General features: G+C 40.1%; 1 protein-coding gene across 7 annotated transcripts in view; it reads left to right on the plus strand.

Annotated features, from left to right (window-relative positions):
- ERBB4 (erb-b2 receptor tyrosine kinase 4) overlaps window positions 1–19,048 on the plus strand; it is a 609,586-nt gene that overhangs the window by 463,399 nt on the left and 127,139 nt on the right. For 2 of the 7 annotated variants that reach the window (XM_061344620.1, XM_061344638.1), the window contains exons 16-17: window positions 4,857–4,901; window positions 5,022–5,096. The exons of 1 other annotated variant lie outside the window; for it this stretch is intronic. In XM_061344620.1, coding sequence (XP_061200604.1) covers window positions 4,857–4,901; window positions 5,022–5,096 — 120 coding nt within the window. The remainder of the gene's footprint in view (window positions 1–4,856; window positions 4,902–5,021; window positions 5,097–19,048) is intronic. 4 more of the 7 variants (XM_061344647.1, XM_061344670.1, XM_061344630.1 and 1 more) reach the window with 2 other exon arrangements.

The raw sequence follows: 19,048 nt of genomic DNA on the forward strand, positions 1-19,048 counted from the left end.
AGACTTTCTGGTATGTGATTACATTAATGGCTACCCAAGATGTCTGGGGCTTATGGGTTGTCCATCTTCTTGCCAATGTTGTCAGGGGCTGAATGTGCCCTCAGAGAGAAGGCAAACTCTTGCTCCTTTTCTCCTTCAATACAGAATTCTCTAGTTTCATACCTTTCCTTTAGTTTTTAAATTCCCCTCAGTCAGGATTGTTCAGTGAGATAGATTGTGAAGGGAACACGTCTTGATATTTGGCTCATGACTGAATGCTACAGAGAAACTGTAATTCTACTTTATCTAGCATGTCTTCTCTCTGTCAGATCAGTTGCTGGAATAAAACTGATGCCCTCTCAGTACAGCTTGGATAATCATCAAAAAGTGTTGGGCTGCTGCAGAGCAGTGCTCCTGGTGCGGTATTATCTCATTCCTGCAGTGCTGCTCTCTTTGAATCTGGCTGCTTGCTAGAATGGGTTGTTCCCATATGTTGTTTCTAGTCACCCCTACCTGTTGTTGTCACCAGGGAAGGTGTCTGTCCCATCCCTGTGTTTCCTGGGAGCGTCTTACCATATTTCATCATGGTCTTTGCAGATGATTGCTTTACTGCCTAGACCATTCTCCTCCCTTATTCAATGATAATGGCTGCTTCTGTTAATAGGTGTGTAATTATCCAGCCCTGTTAATGATCTTGCATTGACTAGGAGAACCATCAAGGAGTGACTTCGTTGGAAGTAACAACTATGCTCTTGGCCTTACATCCCCAGGCTAAACATCAGCTACTTGAAGCTAGTTTGGAGCAGATCCGGGGCATGTGGGACAGCTATCCCATTTAATTCAAGAGTCAGACAGCACTTGGCACCTCTTGTTGCAGAGTGAGCCAAAATGGAACACTTTCACAGAAATAAAATGCTAATTATATAATAGCATTTGACACAAGTGGGAGTTCTCACTGGACACCTCTCCTCCTCATAGAAAGTCATTTTCTCACACAGCTTTTTGGAAGAAGTGTATTCATCAAAACTTTATTTTTCCATCTAAGCCAAGACCAAAGAAATCATGGGAACCTTATCAACATGTGTGTGGTCCAGAAGGGATCTGAAGGCAGAAGTACTGTCTTGCCCCTAAGGGTTAGGTGTATTTTTAGGAAGGCATTATGAATTTCATAGGAAAAAATACTACAAATTTAATGACAAGAAACTCTGAATAAGAAACTATTAATATTTTTTGATGCAAAATGTTCCCCAATCTCTTGCCCCAGTTCAACTTTCTTATTGTAGCTATCAGAATGCCCTTCCTGTTAGCTAAGTAACAGCCTGGTTTTCAGTTGGCTATTCATAGCAATAGTTGCATGACTGGTCATCACCAGAACTACGGGTTCAGAGTTAATCTGCTTATGCTGTTGTATAATCAGTTTTGTTTGGAATGGTGGAGTTTGAGATCCTTAGAGACAGTGAGGAGGGTGCACAGAAAGTTTGCTACCCTAGACTTGAGGAGAGCAGATTTGGCCTCATGAGGGATCTGATTGGTACAGTACCGTGGGGTAAATAAAGCCCTGGAGGGAAGAGGAGCCCAAGAAAGCTGGCTAATAATCAAGAATCACCTCCTCCAAGCTCAGGAGTGACACATCTCAATAAAGAGGCAATCAGGCAGGAAAGTCAGGAGGCCTGCAAGGATGAACAGGGAGCTCCTGGACAAAGTCCAACACAAAAGGGAAGCCTACAGAGAGCGAAAGCAAGGACAGGTAGCCTGGGAGGAATAAAAGGAAATTGAGCAGCCAGGGATCAGGTTAGGAAAGCTAAAGCCCTGATAGAATTAAATCTGGTGGGGCCATCAAGGGCAACAAGGAAAAACCTTCTATAGGTACACTGGGGATAAAAGGAAGATAAGGGAAAATGTGGATCCTCTCCGGAAGGAAACAGGGGACCTGGTTACCCGGGACATGGAGAAGGCTGATATACTCAGTGACTTTTTGCCTCTGTCTTGACCTGCAAGAGCTCCAGCCACGCTGCCCCAGTCACAGAAGGTAATGGTGGGGACTGGGGAAATGAAGAACCACCCACTGTAGAAGATCAGGTTTGAGACCATCTAAGGAGCCTGAGTCCATGAGAGCTGATGAGATGCATCCATGGGTCCTGAGGGAATTGGTGGATTAAGTGGCTAAGCCACTATGCATCATATCCGAGAAGTTGTGCAGTCTGGTTGCTTTGAGTAACCTGCTCTAGTTGGAAGGTGTCCCTGCGTGTGGCAAGGAGTTGGAACTGGATGAGCTTTTAAGGTCCCTTCCAACCCAAACCATTCTGTGATTGTTTCTAATGACAAAGATTTTTTAGACTTCATCTGACTGCAAATGGCTTCACTGCTCCGCATCTGTGAACAGTTCAGACCCTGCCTTTCAATCCTGATGAAAATTGCTGAAAGACAGTATTTGTGACTGAGGGGAAAAGGATTGTTTCAGGCAAAAACATTAGCTATTCCAGTTTTTTAATACTATCTTGTCGTTTTCTTTCAGGGGATGATTATCTGTAAAGCCAGGATGAGCTCCAAGTGTGATGATATTGTATAAGCTGTATTGGACTGTTGTATGGTACTGAATATATCATTAGTAAATTGGCATGTATTAGTTAACGAGTTCATTTTACAGAGCAAACTTGGAAGTATCATCCAGAATCCAAGCAGAAAAAGGAACCCTGGGGGGTATATGGAGTACCAATGTTGTGTGTGATTTTTGTCAAAAAGCCTCAAACCAAGGAAGTTACTTCCAGAAGAAAAATAACTGATGACTTGATGGTGCAAAATAACTTTCTAACAGCTATTGCTGTTACTCAGTGTTGTACTTTACTGCGTGTAATCAGGACAGCCAGTCAGAGAGTAGGAAACTGTTCAACATGACTTGCAATAATGGAAGTTGCACCTGGATGGAGTTTTCTGTTTGGGGCTGGGAAATCCACTGAAGATTATAGGTTTAAATAAAAATCAGTGGTATTTCCTGTTGGAGTAGGTGAAGTCCAAACAGCACTCTCTCCTTGGATCCAAGTCCTGTTCTCCAAAAGCCAGACAGAATAAATGTACAGATGCGAAATGACTCCAAGACAGTAGGTTCTTTATGTTGGTCTGCCACTTGTCTGAACTAGTAGTAATGGGCTCTGAGACCTGTAATTTGAAGAGGGCCTTCTTTTTATTTATGGCAAGAGTCAGAGCTTAGCTTCTCGACGTGCTAGGAAATGGAAGATCTGAACAACTTTTTTCCAGCCTCCTTCATTACTGAACTGGTTATCTGCAAATTGCTGAGAATGCCATGAAAGGAAGACATGCTGAATGTGTTTGAGGCTGGTTAGCATTCAGACAGTCCTGAACTCTGAAGTCCTGAAGCCAAGGACAGCTCACATTTCAAAAAACACCCGGCAGGAGTTTTCTCTATGAAGTTTTTGAGCTGCAGTTAAATCTTCCCTTTCCATTTATGCATTATCTGGCCACCTGGGTATTTAATGAATCCTTTTTATGTCTGCACATTTGCTGAAGGAAACCATTATTGAGGAAATCCTTCCAATTTGTGTTTGCATGTCACAGTTTTTATGTTAAAATAAGAATTCAAGTAAACAAGAGGTGAGGTTCTGTCATTCCGCTCTCCCTGATGAGCAGGTAAGGGAAATTGAATTTATTTTACAATGGCAGAGCAACAGCTAATTTAAAAGCAGCAAAAGCTGATGAGTGGCAAGTGATGGTGAAGTGGAAAGAAGATCCCATGAGAGCATATTTGAACTCTTTCAGCTTTTTGACATGCATATTCCTCTATCAAAGCCAAACTAAAAACAGAGGACTTTAAAGGAGTTGGGGATCATACCTTCAATTTTAACTATCTCAACAGAAGTGAGTTTCACTCTACCAAAGCATCAGATCCCCTACTCTTATAGTGGACTTAAAGCCAAAGAGCCTATTAATGAAATGCCCCTGGGATCTTAAAAGAGATAAATAAGTGGTTTCATTTCCTTAAAATGCAGAGAGCTCAGTACACTCCATGGCTGCAGATGCACTAGCTGGACATTCAACACACGGGCGTCAGGTTTTCTTAACCCCTAAAAGCTTAACTTTAAGTCTGTGAGAATCCTGACAGTGCTGTGTAAATATGTAATTGACTTGCTATTTGAACAGAGGGCATAGGGCACCACTTCAGATAACTGTGCGTCATGAGGGCAAGGAAAATCCTTGCATAGCTGTGTTTTGCAGTATCTTTCCTTATGGTTATGCTTTAGTGGTGCTGCATAGAGTGATTCCCTTCATTTTTGTTTGATGAGCACTCGCTGATTTTTGGAGGTGGAGGACTTTTGGCAGCACCTAAGAAAGCAGAATAAAATGCCTGAATCAGCAGATACTGTTTTGCTCTGTTTTTTGCTGTTGGATGTTCATTCTTGGGTTACCCTGATGCAAGTAGGGTCAGCTTCCAGAATACTACTAGAGTTGCCTGAACTGGGAGCTTAGAACAGAATGAACAATTGCATCAGTTACAGAAAGCAAGAAAGTTTTGTATTGTGCTCCTGGGGGTCTCTTCTTGCAAATGAGCAGCTTGTGTGCAGTAACCACCGGTTTGATGATTCAGGCAACATCCAGAAAAAGCAGCTGTATTGTCACGACTCCCACGTATGCAGGTGAAACCTGCCTTTGAGCCAAGATACATCCAACATTGGAGTGCTGTTGCTATTAGTGCTCCCATTGCAAGCTTGCTTTTATCACAAGCTATAATTTTGTGGTGACTTGGGTCTCTTTTGAGAACTACAATTAAGATTTTGTCACAAAGAGGGGATTCCTGCTGCTGGGATCTGTAAATAACCGATTTCTCTCTTTCTCTCCCTGTTTTCAATTTGGATTTGCTGCAGGTGCATCGGGCCACGTCTTGAGGACTGCATTGGCCTGATGGATAGGTACTTGCTGAGTGATCGTTCCCTGTGTGTCTTCCATCTTCCACGTGTGGACAAGGGCGAATGCATGTGCATGTCCTTGTGAATGGCAAATGACGTCTTTTGTTCTGTAATTGCCTGCAGGTGTAGAGGTCCCGCTAGTCATGACTGCATTTACTATCCATGGACACGACAGTCCACTTTACCACAACATGCTAGGTAACATCCACCACTTCTCCATTTTTGCACACAGGGTTACCACAGGAATGTTATACTATCCAGTTTGTTCAGAAATACAAATGACAGGGAGAATATAATTCGTCCTGAAGTGAGATATGAACATCCAAATTTACTTTTCCTTTTGAAAAGCCAATTCAATATCTTAATTGTTCAGGTTGATTAGAAAATGCCTTTTTTAGGTGAAATCAATAAGGATTTAATTCTGGCATTTTCTGCAGACACATGTGTTTCTTGGTGCAATTTTACTCAAGGTAAACACGGTGAAAGCTGGCTAAATTGGAATCACTGTTTTCTGGTTTTATTCATTTTTTTCTTTAAGGCAGCATTTAAAAGCAAATGAAGCTTTTCATTCCATACTTCTCTGGGAAAAAGTAAATGTTTTGGCAAAACTTAATTTCCTCCTTAACTCACACAACACTATTATTTGATTGGGTTGGTTTGGGGTTTTTTCTTCTTCTCTTTAGGAAAAAGAGAAATCCTAACCCTGCTTCAGGTTTGTTTTTCAGTAATGATGATCAAAACAAATGAATGTAGGAAGACTCCCAAAACATTGCAGTTACACTCTGCATTCTTTTTTATGAAAGACCTTATTGCCATTCAGTTGATGTTCGGATTCAAACTGGTTAGTATGACTTCCAGGCTTTGGGATTATTGGCCTGAGCTAAGACTGGATGAAAAATAGATCATTTCAGTCAACTTCACTTCATTAAGGATTTTACTTTGGCTGTTTTCCTTGTCTTTAAAAGAAAGATTTTAAGGTGCTTTTCCTTCCTAGTTGTGTGCCTAATGTGAATATTCCTGTTTCTAACTGCTGACAGAGAACATGTTTAGACTTGAAAACCAGTACTTTGTAAATGCTATCAAATGGTATGTTTGTATTAATCAGTATCATAAACCGGTATCTCAGTTCTGACTTAATTCATGGACAAAATGAAGGAGGTTTTGAATATTTCAGTATGTTGTTTTAATATTTCTGGTCTGGGATATCCAGTTTGAAATACTTCTGTGGATGCACTCATCTAAACTGAGCCACCCAAAATAAGCAATTGGTTTTAAAGGTCTCCATTTGTGCTTCATTCAAAGCACAGATACAGAACATGTAGTATTCTAAGTTCAAGGGGCTTACTAAATGACAGAGAGCAAAGGCCATGCTGAAGTTCTTTGTTTTATTAATCAATTTAAAAACAAGTTGGATTTTTAATGAGCTTTTGAGGAAATACGAAGGGTTCTATACTAGGAAGACAGCTCGCTGGGTGTAGTGTAACTGTCTTACAGCATGCCAGGCTGCTTGCTCTAGCTTCCTCTGTTAGCCCAAAAGTCAGACCTTGTTCACTGAATTCAAGTAGTATAACTCCAAAACTTACCTTTGCATGAAAAATGTTCATGTAGGAGTAAAGCCTCTGGAGGTACTGCCAAATACCCTCTGAATTTGATGGAAAGACTCCTGTTAATCACACTGGATGTTAGATTGGGTCATGTATTTAAAAGTGGAATTAAAGGAGTGGAGCCTCAAATATGATGGCACAACATAAAGTGTTCTCTAGTGGGGTGCCAGGTTTAAGCCACATGTCAGCAGGCAATGCCTATTTGGTATTTTATGTTGTGTAAATGGTGGGGTTTCTCTCCTTGAATTCACTGTCAGGGTTCTAAAGCAAATTATTAAGGGGGATGGAAATTAAAGCCATTTTTTTACTCTGCTCAAGTGAATGATTTCCAGCTCCGTGCAGTCAGAGGGGGAAGAGCCTCAAGTGTTTCCTTTACATCTGATGGATTTTATTTTGTTTTCTTCCTGAATTTATTTTAGGAGAATTACTGCGCTATGTTTAAATATCAGTATATACGTATTCTGTCATTTTTAAGCCAAAGAAGGAAATTTCATACCTTTATTAGATTAGTGAAATTGTGCTTTTAAATTCTTTTTTTGTGTGTCTGAAAATGCTTTATTTTGTTTGGGCTAAAAATGGCGAAAACTGCACTGGCAAAGTGATGCTTTTATTACGTTAGGGGCGTAAATCAAAAATGGATGTTTCACTTTAGAGAGAGCCTTCTTCGTGTCCCTTTAACAACTGTGCCCCCTCCCTAGACTTACAGACCTTTAAGTAATTAACAGTCAGGTTTACCTTTATCCCTTGACTTGAATTTCTTCCACTGATGTGAACTAGCAGTGAGTTGAAGGGCAGAGTTTGCGGCTGTTTAGGCAGCTGGAAGTGAGAGCAGGGCTCTAACCGGAAACAATGAGATATTTCTCATCTTCACCTATTTCCATTTTCATACCAGTGGGGCTTTTCTTTCCAGTTTTGCAGTTTGCAAATTGGTTTTGCCATGGTCCATTGACTTGAGGGCTTTTGTAAGAGTCTGGTAGAATAGCAAAGGGATTCTTACTGTCGTGTTTAATAAAGATGAATCAGATGTGCATCACATGGCTTGTTTTCCAGGTGACTGGAGAAACTCCAGCTTTTCTGCTTATGTTTGGTCCCTTATATTTTGTAGGAAAAAAAGTCCTCACTTCTGGTATTGTATGCCTTTCTGCGTAGGTATTTGGGGTTTTTAAAGCCTGTAGCTTCAGCAGAGTTCTGTCCAAAAGGATGGAGGAAACCCTTTTCTTATTTCCAGCTCAGTGCCATGAGTAAAGGCTGTTTTATCCCTTTTCCTCTAGACTACTTGATAGACTTCATCAAGTGACTGTTAGGTTACTTGCTGGATCTCATGTGCCTCTTTTGTTTCCGTGTGAGGACCCATGTTTATTTTCAATGTGTTGAGCTTATATTCACAAAGGCTTTCACTGTATTCCTGTCTGCCAAGAAAAGTTCAAACTGTAAGGATGTAGAAGTCACAGGAGAAATGAGTGCCTCTCCTGCTGCTGGTTAGTTGCAATTTCTGCTTATTGTTATTGTAGCTTTTGATTTACTGTGGTTGAAATGATATAGCAGGAAAAGCCTTTCCTCACATTTGTGACATACTCTGTATTTATACCATGTTTAATGCATATCACTCCTATCACAGTGTTGTCTGGTTGTAATTCATTTGAATCGCAGAGTCAGTTTGCTGAGCAGGTTTTCTGGCTGACCTCTTCAGGCTGCTCAGATGACACAGAGGCGAGAAGGAATGGGACAGGCCTTGCCAGCAGAGAATGCCCCGTGCGAGGTGGCATGTAACTAATATTTCTGCTTCTTTGTTGTCCTTTCTGTCTCCTTCCTTCCCTGCAGTGCCGAGAATCTCGGCTCAGGAAACAGAGAGGAGGCAAGAGCCTTGTGTTGCAGCTTTTCTAGCTGCCCATAGCATTTCCTGTTGTTCTCTGCCTTTTGGGGGTCAGAGGAATAAGTACTAGATTGTTACTTTAAGACTTCACTTTGGGTTCCCCTTTTTTTTATCAAAATTTCCTAGAAATCACTAAAGCAAAGATGGAAAGCAGATTGTGCCTTGAATTTCCCAGGATGCCCAAAGGAATTAGTCGTCCTCCTTTCCCATCCCTTACTAGGATGACACTCCTTGTTCTGGCAGTTGTAAATGGTGGCTTCTTCAAGTGGAATAGCATACCTGCTAGCTCTGGAACAGAGAGCAAAAAGAGGGCTGCTTCAAGGGTTTGGATAAGCATTGCCTGAAAGGGAGATCGCAAAACACTAAAAGTAATACTCTGCTGCTCACTAAGAAAATGAGTCTGGGCAGTCATGAAAGGCTGGCTCTTCCACACTCCCCTGCTTCCACGTCCACCAGAAAAGTTTGGCTAACTCTGTTCTTGAAGCGAGGCTGTAGACAAAGTTTTTACTTCAAATACAGATTTTAGATGTGTTCATCCTTCCTGTGATTCATTCAGTGTAATACTAAAAGAGAAGAGATCATCAAAGGAGGAGTGAAGGTTCCGTTTTCCGGTGCGTGAGAGATTGCAAATCTGGCGATGTGATCAGAAGCATGTGGTGGATATGACAGGAAAGAACTAGCACCTTGATGTTATTAGTCTGAGTAAACCAATGTCTCTCTCTTTATGCCCTAAGAAAATGTCATTCACATTTCCCTTTTAACTAACAGAAACTAATTAGCCAGGACCACCATTGTCAAGTGGTTACATAAAATGATGTGTAGATGTTAACTCAAATTACAATCCTGATGTGAGCTTTATATCAACAAAGGACATCCTCTTAACACATCATCACTTCCTAAACAAAAAAAAAGCAGTCTTTATGTACTGCGTGTGTGTACAAGAGCCAATTAACAGTAAACCCTATGTAATGCAGGCAAATTCTTTCATAGCTGTTCTGTACCCTTGCACAGTATGACTTCAATAGAATTTCACAGCAGCTCTGAGTAGATGATGGGGAAGGGAAACCACCTCTAATAAACTGCTTATGTTCATTGCTTTTATGGCACTCTGTTCCATTGCTTGGAGGAAAGCGTTCCATATGCTCTGTATTTTTATAGATACAATTATGGTCATTCTGGAGGGGAAGAGGAAGAGAATCTCTCTATAAAGTAAGAGGAAAAATAGGATCTAAGTATAAACTAAGCTACGTTACTTGATTGGTAAAAGATGCTACTGTTTAGAGACACTTAATATGGAGCTTTCTGATGCTGTATTAGAATTGAGCAGTGGAAGAAACAGATTTATTTTTATTAAGAAGTAAGACTAGAAAGCCAGGCAGTTTCTGATCCTGCCTGTGTGGGCTGGATAGAGCTTACACTTCATCTGTTTAGGACATGCTGATAGAAAAATTCCTGTTCTGTGTGAAAACTTGCTGCTTCTGAACTGATTCTCAAACAGACCTTTCCTGTGGGCAGTTTTGTAGTCACAGTATTTCACTGCCTGGAGCTTTAGGAGAAATACACTTTGAGTACCCCTGTAACATGAATGGAAGTAACTGCAGTGATTTCTTGGTCTCTCCCACTTTTCAGAACTCCCTCTTAGTGAGACTGTTTTCCTTAGGAAAGTGGCTAGGTAAGGTTTTCCTTCTTTCCTGCCCCAGATAAAAAACCTCTCACTGTATTAAAACTTCTGTTCAGAAAGATTTGTGTGGGATCTCTGAGGGTTTTCACTTCATCTGCTTTACTCAGCAGGGCTGGCTGGTGTGGTCTCATAGTATGGAAGGACTTGGTGAATTCTGCTGGTATAAGGAGAAATAAACTGTTAAGGCTGGAAGAGTGAAAGAACTAGAAGCAGTTGTCATGCACGAGCTTTTTAAAATCTGGTTTGTGGCTTCAGTAGTTGGAGGATCTTGCTGAGTGTGCAAAGGGTAGAATAACACCAGAAATCTGGTTTTTCTGGTAGTTTGTTACAGAAAGAGTGAAATATGAGCAAAATACTCCTGCAATATATTGAGATTGTTGATGCTTATAGACCAGTTTCTCAGCAGAGTTTGATGAGTTTAGTTAAGACTCATGATTGTGCAGTGGTGCTTATGAAACAGAGAAATGCATGTCTTCTTGTGGATATAGGTGTGGCAGTCATTACTGTCTCATTCGGTATGTCCTAACCCTGTGCCTTCTTCAGCCACTGAGCTCTGAAAAGACATTATTAGCACCCAGTCTCACAAAGCAAGTGAGCAGGTTTATCGCAGAAAAGGTGCAGGCACTTCCTGCCTTTGGTTGGCTTATCGTGAATTTTGTAGTGTCTCTGTCATCCAAAACTTCATGCCAAGTGTTGATGAAGTCCTTCCCCTCTGTGGTTTGAGTGTAAGGTCCAACATGATGAGCTGTATGCATAGGTTCAGACCCATTTGTACAGCAAGCTTCTCAGTGTTATGAAGCATGTCATGGAAAATATACAGCATTTACTAAACACCATATTTACCAAGCACTGGAGCTGCAAAATAGATTTTCAGCTACATTTAGAATAAGAAAATTATTTGTTCAGAAAACTAAATTATTTGTGCTGTAACAATGAGCAGAAAAAATAAGTGATTAAGCCAGACGTGGTAGGTCACTGCTGAAGGACAAGAAGCATTAGGAAATGCAGTTTGAAAATGGACTGTTAGAATGGAAAGCAACACAGAACCCTATTGCAGAGGTCCCTGCTTTTATTGCTCATCAGGCTTTATAATGTTTGCATTATGTGTCTGTACTGGTTTGGCTACGCAAGTGGTATATCATGCAGAAATAAAATGAAGAAGTGACCTTATTATAGAGCAACAGTATATATCTCATCACTCTCCAATGGGTTTCTTTTATGGCTTGAAATAAGGATTTACTTTAGATTTAATGTTGTTATAAATTAATTATCTGTTATTAAAAATACATTAGCAGAGCTTTAGAAATATCTAAGAGGTAGTGTTGTTTAAACCTCAGTGAATGATTCCTTAATAATTCATTAATATTTAACATACAGTAAATCAGAACTAAAGCTTACAGCCTTACTTCAGTCTACCTGTGTAATGCAAGATTTGTCACCCTTTTGTATGTAGACAGTGGACGTGACAAATGTATTTGAGTCGAGGCAAGATTTAATTCTCTGTGTTCTGGCTTACTCACCGTGACATGTCAGATAACAAAGGAGCTGTAATTCTTGCATAAAATGGAAAGCTCTTGGTTGGTGTGTTTAGAACAGTACACAGGTAGTGGTGTGCTTGTGTTGCGTGTAGAGTCAAACCTGCTTAATTAGATCTCTTCAGATCAAAGTTAGTATGTCAAGCCATGCAATCGACCACGTTTGGGGTTGGGATAGATTTCTTGCTTTCTGGTATCTATTAAGTGATCTTGCCAGAATATTCTCTCATGTGTACTTTTCCATTGCCTGTTTAACACCAGTTAAATATTTGGTGGAATGACTTGATGCTGATGAGAATTTGTACTTGAACTCTGCAATTGCCATTACCTTTTTTGGTTTACACACAAAAGCGTAGGTTCTACTTATCAGTTAATTTGCAACAGTTTTACCAGCATTAGATCAAAAAGAGCAGATAACTTCTTAATGCTGATAATACAGTTCACAGGGGCTCTTTTCATTTGTTTTTTTCAGAAATTGAAATACCAGCTTTGAATTTGATAACACAGGGTCCAGTTTTACCAGTGTGTAACCTGCAAGCACAAGGGTAAACTTCTAAAACAAGCTATAGGTTTGAAGGAATTAACAAGCTTCTGTCCATTGGTGCCACATGTGGGAAGTTGTACTGCAGCAGTTACCAAATGTGGAAGCATTGCCACTAATAGCAGAAACCATTAAGGAATACAGTATTAGTAAATTGAGCCATCAGACCAAATTACTTTATCTTACTATAATTTTTTCCTGTCATGCTGTAAAGTGAAGTAACAGGGTGGGAAAATGTCATGTAAATTTTCTGTGCCTTTGGGCTTTTTGTATGAAGGCTTTCAAATAACTACATTCAAATTGTACTGGGAAAGAGGGCCTAATACTAAACTCATTTCCCATTCAATGCCCTCTCTCCATTAGTTCAGCTTACTTTGCATCTCTTTTCTGTAAAATAGAGGTATTTTGCCTCTTCTCTACCTCGTTGTAATGGTAGTGGATAGAGGTGGACAAGAATGTAGACCCTGTACCTTCAGAAAGACTGTTTCCTCAGGACCATGTGTTAAACAGGCTTTAGGGAGGAGCCACCAGCAATAATTAGAGCTTTGTGCATTGTGCCTTGTAGTGAAGAAGTTTGAGACCTCAGACAGCTAAAGCTTATTTTGGCTGAAGTTTGAAGTGTAGAGCCTGACTCATCTAAAAGTAGATGGATATGGAACAAAAATTTCCTTAAAGGTGGTACTGGTCTAATAGAGTGAACAGGAGCTGTGAACTAATGAAACGGGTCAAATCTGAGAGAACACACATGCAAAGCCACAAAATGCCAGTGCATTATCTAATGAGACTAATTAATGCCTGGAATGAGTTTTCCTGCTAATGTTCCTTTCTCCAGCACTAGACTTGCAAAATCAAGACTGGAACTTTCTCTTGTAAGCATGGTGGATCTGAGCCAATGTTGTAGGCTGTGTTGTAGGGATGCTCAGGCCAGAGGATTTCGCTGGTTCCTTGAGTGGTTGTTTACAGTGTGACATAGCACTTTCATGTCTGAGATGAGAGTTTCCACCTACAATCAGCTCTTGGCTCATGCTGTAAGATTAGGACCCAGAGTTCCTGATGTGAATTTAGATTCCTAGTACTGAGTTGGACACAGATAAGCAAATCTAGCTGGCTGAATAGTGGGCTTTAGTTTCTGTCAGCTATGGTGAGGCACAGAGTGAGAGCTCCACGTGACTTTCCTCAGGGCTTCTGTTACACTGTCTTATCCTTGTTGGTTAGCATTTCTAAGTTTTCAGACTGTCCTTTGCTACAGGAGAGGAGAAACTCTCTCAGATCTTACCTGTTTGACTGAACTGTCTTGCATTTGTGCCTGTATTCACTTGAATGAGATTTCTTTTGAATAAATAGAGTAGCATTTTTGTGTGATAGTGGTTCATCATTTTTATTTGATGTCTTACAACTGAAGGCAAATTGTTCCCATTACTGTATTTCTTCACTAATGACATAAATTTGAAGGTCAGATTTGTCTATAGGGTTCTCTAAGCCTTAGATACAAGTGAAGTACTGAAATACCTTGTATTGTTCTGCAATGCAGATTCTTCCTTTTCTTGTCTTTTCTTTTTCTCCCTCTTATTGTCCCTCCCTTCCTTTCCTGAAAGATGCTTGGGTGGAGCCATGTCTTTGGTCCTGTGAAGTTTTAGAAGGTGTGGTATGTAGATACTGGTTTTATTTGTGTGTTACCTTTGAAAGTGAAGCTTCCTATAGTGAGGACAGCACTTTTGTCAAAAAACTTCATGTTTTTTTTCAATTTGTTATAAAGTTTTGATGACAGCATCTTCCCACAGTGGTGAACAAGCTCTTTTGCAGACATACTGGCTGTTTAATCAAGAGAAGATAATGCAAGTAATTTCTGTAGTTACCTGAGGTTGAACAGGTGCCCAAACAGGCAAGGAAAGAATGGTGGTAATGTGAAAACTGGGTGCTGGCTAGTTCTGATTGAGCTTTTCATTGGCAGAGTTGTGAGGAGTTTACTGTGTATTTGTCTGTTCTGGTACATCTCTCGACAGTTTGCAGTAGCTTATCCTGAAGAGTTGGGATGTTTATGCAGAAATTTGAGAGCAGATTCACCCTTATCATCAGGACAAAGGCCAGCCTTTGGTTAAACATGATCCAGGCATGATATAATCCCTCATTTGTAAATTAGATGAAGTTTTTGTTGTAGTAGTTGCAAGAAAGTTGTCTGCAATGCAAATGACTAAGAATAGTGAGCCATTTCTTCAGGTGATTTGTCTTAGACTCCCAATACCCTGCCTGTGACAGTCTGTCCACTAAAAATACAGGCCACCAAAGCAATGCACCAAGGTGTTATTTGCCTCTTAAAATGTTTTTTCATTGCATGTTTGTAATTTTATTCAGTGTTTGACAACTCACAGCTGTCTACTTGTAGTAAACCTGATGATGTTTAGATACGTCACTGAGATTAAGTAGCACAGGTAATTCTTAGGAGGCACAGAGTCTGTGAGGCAACACTGGTGTAAAGAAGAAGTGACAGTGCAAAATTAGAAGCAAACAAAAGGATAGAGAATGTGGTTTTAAGTAGTTGTTACCATTTGTTTTGCTCCAGATAAACAAACTTGATTAGAACCTGGAGGCTTGATGTCCCTGTTGCTGAGTATAGTCTTAGAGGTCATGCTGAAGAGGAGATGAGACACTGCAATCCCTACTCTTGGCAATATAGCATGTTAATCTGCAAATTAATCTGAAAATAATCCTGGAAGCATGGACCATGATATAGAATCCTGCAGGCTGGTTGGTGAGAAGCAAATAGACAACAGTGCCCTGGTAGACTGGAGGGAAGAGGACTAATTCTAGTTGGGCATTTCACCAGTGTGGCAGTGGTCAAACTGGTCTCTTCTAAATTTCCAGCAGGCTTGAATCAGCCTGTAGGGTATTTTCAGTCTATTTCAATGGTTTGTATCAGTGGGCATTACTTTGTTTGAGTAAATAGCCTTCCTGAAAGAAAATATCTACATTTGAGATAGTACCACTTTCCTTGCCCAAAATGGTCTGATGCAGGGAAAGAAAAAACAAGTAGAAAGTATTCCTGCATTAAAAATGGGCCACTGGTTGTTAATATGCATAGTCACAATCACAGTGAGGATAATAGACAAAGAACAGATTGAAGGGATAGTGATCTAGCTTTATAATAGTCCCATCTCCTGTAGATATGTGTTTCCCTCCTTTGTGGAGGCAATATCCTCTGCATGTAAATGACGTGGATGCAGTTCAGTGCTGTCTCACCACTGCATCTTTGCATGAACGCTCTTTGCTTTGATTTCCTGGATCGACCAGTGGCTCAGGCTCCAAATTCCAAACTTTGTGAGTCACCTTTTATCAAGGGAATTTTAAAATAAGGGAGCTCTTTCCATTTTCAGGAAAATTCTAGTGAGGAAAAGGCAATTACTAAGAAAGCAAGCCAGAATTATAGCAGTAGCAATATGTTTGTGTGTATTCTTTCTAGCTGGTTTCATCAACTTTTTCATGATCCCTTCTGATAGAAGCGGGGAAAAAAACATGTCTGAGCTATCTCTCATCTCTTTTTCTTGAGCCTTAGTGAGCTTCAGAAGGTGAAACATAAAGGTGCAAGAAGTCAGCAGGACCCACTGTCTGCCAGAGAGGTTGGTGCTTAGGTCTGGAGGTTTGGTGGGGTGGAGAGAAAGAAGGGGGTTGTGGCTGAAAGACGGAAGAGGTTTTAAAGTTGGATCACCATTTCCCCAGATGCTCAGCATGCTCTGTTCTGGGAGTTGAGCAGCTATTGGGAGAGGAGGGTATAAGATGCATAGAAAGGCGGTATATGCAATAAATTCTGGGATGTTCTTTCATACTGAAGGAAGAGCTGTTTTACTAAATTATCATTTGCCTTTATGTGGGCCAGACTGTACTGCAAAATAATCATCATGAAACAGCTGTTAAAGAGTCTAGGTTACTCTGAGCAGTATCCTCACCATGGACACAAGCTGTTTTTCTAATCAAGTCACATCTGTGACTATCAAGATGATAGGAGATTGCTGTGTACATAGACACAAAAAAAAAATCCTCAGCAGAGCTGAGAGTGGAAGATGAGGATAATATTCACAAATACTGGTTTGCCTTAGCTCACTTTCAGCCAGTGAAGTGAAATAGATTCCCTTGGGTGACTGTGGGTACAGAGGAGAGGAGTAAAGGTGAGTGGGTTCAGGACTTGTAAGTTGAACTTTTCTGAATGGCGTCTGAGGAAATGCTGGTAGTGGGATGATGATTAGAACAAAGAGAAGTTGCAAGATACACTGTTCCACTTGGTAACATTAGAACTACTGGGAGATAAGCTAGGGACACAGAAGAATTTGGGGGCATTGTAGAGGAGATGATCCTGTATAAAGCCTTGTGTCAGAAGGAAGACCTCATTTTCATGTGATTTTTTTCCCCATAATCAAATGGGACTTTATAATGATAAGTATAATGTGTGCATAGACATTTAGACAGAATTCTATCCTTGTAATAGAATAGCGATAAAACCGAAAGCGGTATCAGGCACACTCAGAAAGAAATTCCTTCTACCCCACTATTTTCCTACCATTGCTTTTCTTTGATATTTATGAGCACTGACTGCATTTATTCCCTACTGTGCTCCACAAAGATAAATTCTGCATATTTAGAACTCAAATGAGGAGTAGCTAAAATGTATGTTGAAGTTAACAGCATCATGGCCATTACTAGTATTCCAATAAACGTCTCAAATGCTATATTTATATATACATTTATACTAGTGCAGAACAAAGTGTTACTATTTGGATTTAGACTTTGAAGGTAAAAAAGTTAATCAAATGTGTGTATATATCAATGTTTGTAATACATGCAGGATATATGGGGGCATATTTCCAACCACATTCTCCCACAAATCCTCCATGCATTCTAACTTTAGTCTCAAACATAGGTCCAAAAGATGCTTTAATACCACCACTTGTTAAAAAAAAGAAAAAACAGCTGAAACTCATGTAAGCTCTACATTTACCACAAAACAAATGATTGTATATGACCAGAAAGTTGAAGATTAGGAACACAGTGTGACAGTTCTGTTCTCACCAGTTTATCATGTCCCATCTTTGTTTTGATGATGTTTGTGGAGTTGTTTTTCTTCCTGCCAATGTCTAGTGCTGAACCTTAGCCTGACTGCTTACTCATTTGAAAAGGCTTGTTCTCCTTGGTGAGGTGGCACATGGGAGTCTAGATGAAGAGCTGGTCTAGAAGTGTTCCAACAGAAATTAAGGCTCTTTTTAATGTACAGAATCTGTTTTCACAAAGGAGAAGCATAAAGTCATGACATCAAAAGGAGGAAATCCAGGACAGAATCTCGGAGTTGGTCACCAAATGAAGGGTCCCTAATGTGAAATACTTTTGGAGCTCCTGGGTATTTTGTATGTTAAACTGCTCAATTTCAGCAAAGACTTAACTGGAATTCAAATGAATGACAAGCACGTTCCACCAGTGCAATTTGGAAAGTGTTAAAGATAGCAGAAGGAAGAGCACAGTTATTCGAATGGGTGTCCTCCTGTTGTTTAAAATACTCCCAAACATCCCTTCCTGTTCTCTATTCTTTGTGTTTTGAGTTACTAAACTGAAGTGAAATTCTTGGGTACCAAGAATTTTAGAGAACGAAGTCATGACTGTCTAATTCATCATGAATGTGTGTCCTCAGAGATCTGATTGTTTTTCCAAACATACCCCTATCTACATAATTGTTAGTTAACTGTAAAGAAAAACCGTCATGCATTAGACTGACTCAAGCTGCCACCTGAAATGTTAGTGAATGCCTGTTAATGCAGTATTCACTGAGGTGTACAGTCACTGGTGGAGCAAAGCTGGGGAGGGAGGAGAGGATGTGTTTGAAATAGTTTCTGTGCTATTTAGGCTTGAGATCAGCCTTCTGCTTGAGAAGATGTGCAGAATGGAGGGTGAAGGTAATTGGCCTGCCAATGTCTGCTAGAACATATAATAGAAATCAAAATGTAGCAGTGAAGAAAATGTTATAAAAATCTGCCCTGAACGCCTGCTGCAGAGTGAAGGAATATTCCTACTCAGTTTCAGTAGTCAATTTTGCACTAGGGTTTGTATTCTTTATGCAAGCCAGGTCCCACTGAATGTTTTGACTCCCTACTCATTTAATATGGACACTACCTTGTATTTCTCCAGCTCCTCAAGCGATGTAACGCACTGTCCCAGACTCTGCTGCTCTGTTGTACTTTGGGATTTGACAGTTAATGAATAGAAAGCAGTGCCACCAGACATAGTGTCTCAGCATATAATACATAATGTGCTTTATGTTTCTATTTGAGAAAAGCAGGTTTTCTTATTAATAATTTCATGTACACAGATATAATCCTGGAGACAGTTCACTGCAGCTGGTTGCTGAGAAGCAGGCTGACTTTATTGCTTCTAACAGGAATACTTTATGCAGAGAGAAACTCTTTGAGCTAATGTTGATGGGTTTAGTTTCAGAGCAGTCCATCAGCACCCATGGTCATTACAGATCTAGTTGTCTTTATTTGATGCAAAATGCTACTCTAACCAAAGAAAATGGGAAATATGGCAAGTTTATGAAGAGGATTGTTGTTTTACTTGGTGAACTGGGTTCACCTGCAGGTCCAGTCTAGTGCATTTAACTGCCTTTCTGTCACAAATAAATCAATCTACATTGTATTGTGCCTGACTTGGCATATTTTACAAGGAACATTAATCTGTTTACTTAAAGCACAAGCCTCAAAACAGTCACTGTGCAAGTTCTTAACTGTCTTAAATATTTTGATGTATCCTAATAGTTGCTCTCAACAGCATGTCTTGGTTAGTGGTACAGTAGAGGGGGAAAGGGTGTGCACTGTCAATTAGAGATTGCATGTCTCAGTTCTGCACATGTTCTTATGTGGCAAAGCTGCTGAAGAAACTT

This window comes from Neopsephotus bourkii, unplaced genomic scaffold (genome assembly GCF_033783945.1).
Source record: "Neopsephotus bourkii isolate Nb327-2 ecotype Australia unplaced genomic scaffold, CSIRO-AGI_Nbou_v1 NB_31, whole genome shotgun sequence".
NCBI lineage: Eukaryota > Metazoa > Chordata > Aves > Psittaciformes > Psittacidae > Neopsephotus > Neopsephotus bourkii.